The following is a 6,493-nucleotide window of genomic DNA, read 5'->3' on the forward strand; positions in this document are numbered from 1 at the left end:
GCCATAAAATATCCGATTTCTGGCAGTCTCTTCCATGTCTAGGCTAGATAATCTGTAAACATACTGTCTAACTCTTCAAGATGCCACTATGACTTGCAAATTGCATGTCTGAATTGGACTAACATTTTGTTTATCCCTGCTCTTGTGGATCTTCCCTTATTTCTAATTAAATTTGGAACTGTATGAAAAGGTTATCTGTTTGGCTTTAGTGATCTTTGAATATGTATCTTGTCACACAACTGACAGGAAGGTTTCCTAAACTGACGTTAATGGGAATTTGAGTCTATGTGAGGAATCACGAAAGTTTACTGAAGGCAGCATTATGACTGTTATTATTCTAAATTGGATACCAAAAATGCATAGCAATCTGTTATTCCATGGAAAGATGCAAAGACAATGTTTATCCAATGAAAATAATTGGATAGGCTTCAAGGTCAATTTAAGTTTAGTTCTGACTTGTAACTTGTCTAAATCAACACATGATTTTTCTAATTGATTAGTGTATAATCAGCTGTAGAGACTGCAGGAAGACACATTGAATTTGTCATGGGGAATTTAATCTCCGCCTACATTTGAAATCCTAATCTATCAGTATTTGTTATGTTTCTCAAGGTTCTATTAATATTAATGCTTAGCTATAAAAAAATGCCAGCTGGATCGGATACTGACCACTACTCATTTAGAAATAATTCTGTTCTTGTGTTAATGTATGTTTGGTTTCTATTTGCTCTCTGTTCTAAAGGAAGAGTCTATATGCTCAAACTACATATTCCTTACTTTAATACTATGGCCCAGAGCAAGTGCAGGTGATTTCCTCATCAATCTCAGCAAATACAGCTGAATTCCCTAAATGGTAAAAGACTGACCTAATGTTAAAGACTCATTACACCAAAACCATGGAGAAAGGGAAAGAGGAAGGAAAAAAAAAAAAAAAACCACCCGAAATTAGTAGTGTTCTGCTAGATTTTTTGTTCTTCAGTCTTTTCTGAAAAACGTTCTACATATAGTTCTGTTACAAATTAAAAATATATAAGCTCTTTCTTTCAATATGAGATCTTAAATGTGTATTACAGGTCATGGCTATTGGTCGCACGTTTGAGGAGAGTTTCCAGAAGGCTTTACGGATGTGCCACCCATCTATAGATGGTTTCACTCCCCGTCTCCCAATGAACAAAGAATGGCCGTCTAACCTAGACCTCAGAAGAGAGCTGGCTGACCCATCTAGCACCCGCATCTATGCCATCGCCAAGGTAATACGTCACAAGGGGTCCAGGACTATTAATTTTTTGCTTTCAAACATAATCAGCCTAAAACTGAATCATAAAGTGGTCTTGAATTCAGGGATTTTTGGAAAAATTTAAATTCTCTTCTATAATCTTAAACTGGAGACTTCTATGGATTTCTTCAGTTTATTCTATATTTAATGTTAAATTATCCTTTCTTATTTCACTTTAAGCCTGGACATAAGGACACATTGCAGTTTTAAAGGATGATTAGATAGATAAAATGTCCATTTCTTTTAGTATATATGGTATCAATACCCTTAACTAGATTTGACAATATTGACTTATCCTTTCCTATTACCTTCATTATTTGTTCCTCGAAAATGTGTAAAATTTTATTTTAGGAAGGAAGATGCATATGATAGTGTCACTTAATATGTGCTACCTAAGACTCTAGAATAATCTTAATTTGATTCTTTTTCTGTGTTTAAACAACAGCAACAGACTATAAAGAACTTCCATGATTGTCGGATTTTCCATGTGATTGTTTTATTGGTCTTACTTTTAGAAAAAAAAGGTCCCACATTTCTCACTTCTATCCACTATTTCCTTTTAATGCAAATTAAATGTCATATTAATCCCCTTTCATATTTACTGTGCTTAGAGTTTTGAAGTTTCAACTCATCTGATTTTATAAAAGGTGACTTGGGCAGCTGGAATCTGTCTGGTCAGAAATCCCTGAATGGCTTCTTGACATTTAAGGAAGCGCAGGCATTAATCCTCCAACAGTATCAAACCACACCGGGTCTACAAAGCGCTGCTGACCATTTTATGTCTGTGTGTGTATATGTGGGATGAGCTGATGAAAATAAGAATTTTCTCTTTAAATAGAGAATCTGTCTTTGTAATTTATCTGTGTTGCAACAGAAAAATGTTGTTAGTGATTTTGAACTCACTGCAACTTTTATGTCCATATATTGAGAGTCCTGAAGAGAGAGGAAGGATATTTCCTTTATTTTTATCTTATGGTTTCTAAATGCAAAATATTTAAGTCCTATTGACATTTTGGCAGATATTATTATCTCTCTTGATGAACATTTTTCAATGTTGAGTTTCAAGGTAATTAACATTTTTCCATGGTGGTGGTGGGGGTATAGCAGTGATAAGAGGTTATTTTAGAAAGCTGTTTCACCTTCTTTATTTACTGTTCCTGTTTCAATCTTTTATTTAAAAAGCAATCTGTGACATTCACATGTGTGTACATATGTATACAAAAATGAATGTGTACATATATAAATACACACATACATACATATATATATATATATATATAAAAATTTGTTTTCTCAGGCAAAGGACAGTAAATGGATTTTCCCCTTAAGTCTAGCAATCATGTTTCTGGCACTTGGAGGCAGATAAAAAAGGGAAGCATTTCCAAGTTCCCAGCTAGGCTGGAAACTCAAGCAAATCTCTCATTCTTTTCTAACAGATGTATAAAGGATGAGAATTCAGGAAAAACATGTGGAGGTTCTTTCTTACACAGAGTACCCTGTGTACCAGCAAAAAGTACAGGGGCTGAGGTATAAATTATTGTCTGCTGGAGTGCTGGGAGAAGGAACTGATTTCTGTTTGTTAGAGGTCATCATTACTGCTCATATCCACAGCAACCAGGAACTTGGTGATTTTGACGAAGAGTGTAAAGACTGCGGAGGGCTGAAGGGGAAAAAGAATGAAGGGAGTGTGTAAATCTTTGCTTGCTTTCATGATTCTTAGAAAAGGGCAACTTGCTCTAAGGTCTGATTTTTGCAGTAGTCTTATATCAGAATGACTGGATCATCACCTCTTTTGATTTGGGGAGAATGCAGGGCATTATATTTTATTTTGGGAACATTAAAGTAACGTCAAACTTGTTTGGGGTCATTATAGACTTCATTACAGCTGCAGTGCTTGGTGATGAAGTCTTAAGACTGGCAGGATCATGCTCTCTGTTAGAAACTGTGGATGTGACCGTAGTTGTCCTTCCTCACCATGAAATGACTACAGAATTCCAGGCCCTACTTCACTGTGTGTGCTTGTGTGAAAACCTTTTTTGATCTGCCAAAGCATCGGTAGCTTCAGGTTCTATCCACCTCACAGTGTTGATGGCCGACAGCTAATTGTGCCTTTAATCACTTGGAAAATAAGATAGAATATTAAGTCCTTAGGAACCTGACTGTAATTACAGGGAGAATTAAACAAAAGAAACATAAATAGACTTAGGAAATGAACATGGCTTTGAGTATTTCCGTTAAATGTCATCTTATTCTAGTCAACAAAATTATGAGCCATGATACATCTTAACACTTACAATCATGGTCTTCCTGATACTAGAACTAAGAAAAAGCTTTAAGAAAACTAAGCTCCCTGGGTTGAAATATAACAGCAGAGTTAGTAGTTACATATATTTCGTAAGGGGGTTTAAAAATATAGTGTATCATTCTAAAATATATGTTGTTTTAGAATATTATCTGATTATTATTTTTCACTGGCTATATCTATATGCACACACATATATATCCATATGCATATATAAAAGAATAAGAATTGACATCTTTTGAGTATGAAGGTTTCGGTCTTGAGAGTTTATCTCTTTTTTCAGTTGCATTGCCTACTCAGCTCAATGACCCATAGTTGTAATTTTATTTTTGAGAAATTGCTAAAGTTAGCTTGAGGAAAAGCCTGAGCTGCCTATCAGAACAGAAGTTATTACTACATTGCTTTGGAATACATTAGGATTTTTTTAAATGCCTACCCTAGCACAAAAGTCATAGTAACTGATTCAAAATAATTTTCTGTTGAAAATCCTCTGGGGGCAAATATTCTAGAGAAATAATACCAAGCCAGATTTGACTCATAAATTCTCACTGACTATTGTATGTTTGTGTGAACGTGGAGTGGGCTGATAAAAATATGCTATTTACTAAAGGATAACTATAAAAATATAGGCTAAATAATCATTATATTTATTCTAGATTTTCTTACCACTTTGCCTTAACTGTAGTTTCAAGTTTCTCTTTAATTCCAAAGAGATGTATCAAATATAAGATATAAGTGGTAACACGGTCAAATAAGAGGAGGGAGATAGAACCTGGTAGGGGTACTTTTCTGAGCACACACCACTCTGATAACTCAAGGCAAGTACCTCTTCTGTGTACCATTTTTGGATGTAGTTGGTCTTTAGGTTTATTGGAAGGAATGTCAATAATGTCAGTTTCATGTTTCATATTTCAGTCTATAGTCACCAGTCTCTAAATAATGCAGAGATATGACTGCTATATGTTTTCAACCAAATGTGACATTTATAAAATGTTTGCCAAAGAAAGTCTCTTTTCCTTTTGGCAGGCTTTGGAAGACAACATGTCCCCTGATGAGGTTGAGAAGCTCACATACATTGACAAGTGGTTTTTGTATAAGATGCGTGACATTTTAAACATGGAAAAGACACTGAAAGAGTTCAACAGGTAAGGCGGTCTTGCTCTGATTCACTCCAGATATTTTCTGTGCAAGTTTTGAATAGTCTTCTTTTTATCCTTAAGCATTTGGCTAAAATTCTACTTCAATGAGGTAAATAGTGACTATGTTGGAAAACAACAGCTACAGCCAGAAGATAAATGACAGTTTTTTAGATGTTTGCCTTTTGGAAAGTATCTATTAATTTTTTAAATTATCATCTACCCCTATGTTTGCCATCAAATATAGTGATGATTTTATTAGGTCTTTTGAATTTACACAATTGGTATACATTTATAAGTTCATAACACATTTATGGATGCATGTGTTATTTAATTACCAAATATTACCTAGACTTAAATTGTATTAATCATTAATTAAATGAATAATATTTCTGTTTTCCATAAATTTTCTTCTGATTTCTAAAGCCTATTTTTCCCTTTTAATATCAACCTATACATTGCTATTTATTGATAAGAAAATGCATTCCTCTTGCATTCTACTGATATTTTTAACATTGGGACTTCCAGTTTAGCATACAAATAAGCCACATTCAAGTTTCTGTTAATAGACTCTTTACCTCTTACTAATTTACATTTTTATCTCCTTCATGGCCAATTATTTTTAAATTTCATTTCATGTTGAGAATATTCTGATAATGCCGTGCTTTAAAAATCTACTTTTTAAATTTTTAATGGGAAGACAGTTTGCTGGGGCACCTTAGGCTTATGAAATCATGAATAGGTTTTAAACATGTATCTTTGATAAGAGGAGCATTTATTACCAAATTAAGGAAGACAATATAGTTCTCTTTAGCTTCTTCCCTCCAGGAGAGCTCTGAAATATACTACTGTTAGAAAAAAGTCTCATCTACATGCCTAGTGATATGTTTAGAGAGGGAAAACATTTTGTGTAAATTGTTCTCAAATGATTTGAGAAAATGTAGGGACTTTAACCACTTAAAATGTTGATAAAGACAATGGAAGATCTCAAAGCCTGGGTTACTAAATTATTTAGCAAATGCAACATATAATTGGGTTGTTGTATTTGTCTAATCAATATATATACAAGCTGGGCAATAAAAAACTTGCTTTCTTTTTGAGCAAAATAAGATTATTTTTCATCTGTTTAATAATTTCCCGTGTCAAATGCTTTGTTTTGAAAATTTGGGATTTCTATCTGACAAAGATGAAACTAGCTATAGTTGCTTGTAAATCATCCTTTCTAGTGATCACATAAAATGAACAGTAGATAGAAAATAAGTTAGGAATTGAGCCTATACATTCATCTTAAGATTTTGCTGACTTAAATTTTCCCTTCTTACTTTATGATGCCAGCAGAGCTTCCATGTTGAGTTATAGTCTGTTCTGCCGCTTTCAGTTTCAGGCAACTGATTTCAAATGCCTATGAAACCACTCCAGTTAAACCACATGAGGGTGCTAGAAACTTGCAGTATGCCAAACGTAGCAGTGGAAAAGACCTGGGGTGGAAAATAGCAGATGTTATTGTGATTTAAATTTCCACTTGATATACGTTCTGATTTTTGGACAAATTCAATGTTTTAATTGAATAGTTCTTGTTACAACCAGAAGGCAGGTTGAGATTCTAACTAAGCATAAATAAGGGTATATTGATAGTGAAAAAGGTCCTTGGAGGATTAAAAAGAGACGCACTCTTACAGATCGCTTATGATATCTTTCTAACTTCTACATTCTGTTGCATTTATGTGTTGATAATTTGATGTTTTTTGTCTCCATTCTCTGGAATAAATATATTTGTAA

The 6,493-nt window shown here is 33.8% G+C and overlaps 1 protein-coding gene across 1 annotated transcript in view; it reads left to right on the top strand.

Moving 5' to 3' along the window:
* Positions 1-6,493, top strand: part of CPS1 (carbamoyl-phosphate synthase 1, mitochondrial) — a gene marked incomplete at its 3' end in the record, with an annotated part of 194,188 nt that overhangs the window by 87,163 nt on the left and 100,532 nt on the right. Inside the window, exons 19-20 of the mRNA XM_012661215.1 lie at positions 1,074-1,250; positions 4,605-4,723. Of these exons, the coding sequence (XP_012516669.1) occupies positions 1,074-1,250; positions 4,605-4,723 (296 nt within the window). The remainder of the gene's footprint in view (positions 1-1,073; positions 1,251-4,604; positions 4,724-6,493) is intronic.

The sequence above is a fragment of the Propithecus coquereli genome, unplaced genomic scaffold (genome assembly GCF_000956105.1).
Source record: "Propithecus coquereli isolate 6110/MARCELLA unplaced genomic scaffold, Pcoq_1.0 Scaffold70, whole genome shotgun sequence".
NCBI lineage: Eukaryota > Metazoa > Chordata > Mammalia > Primates > Indriidae > Propithecus > Propithecus coquereli.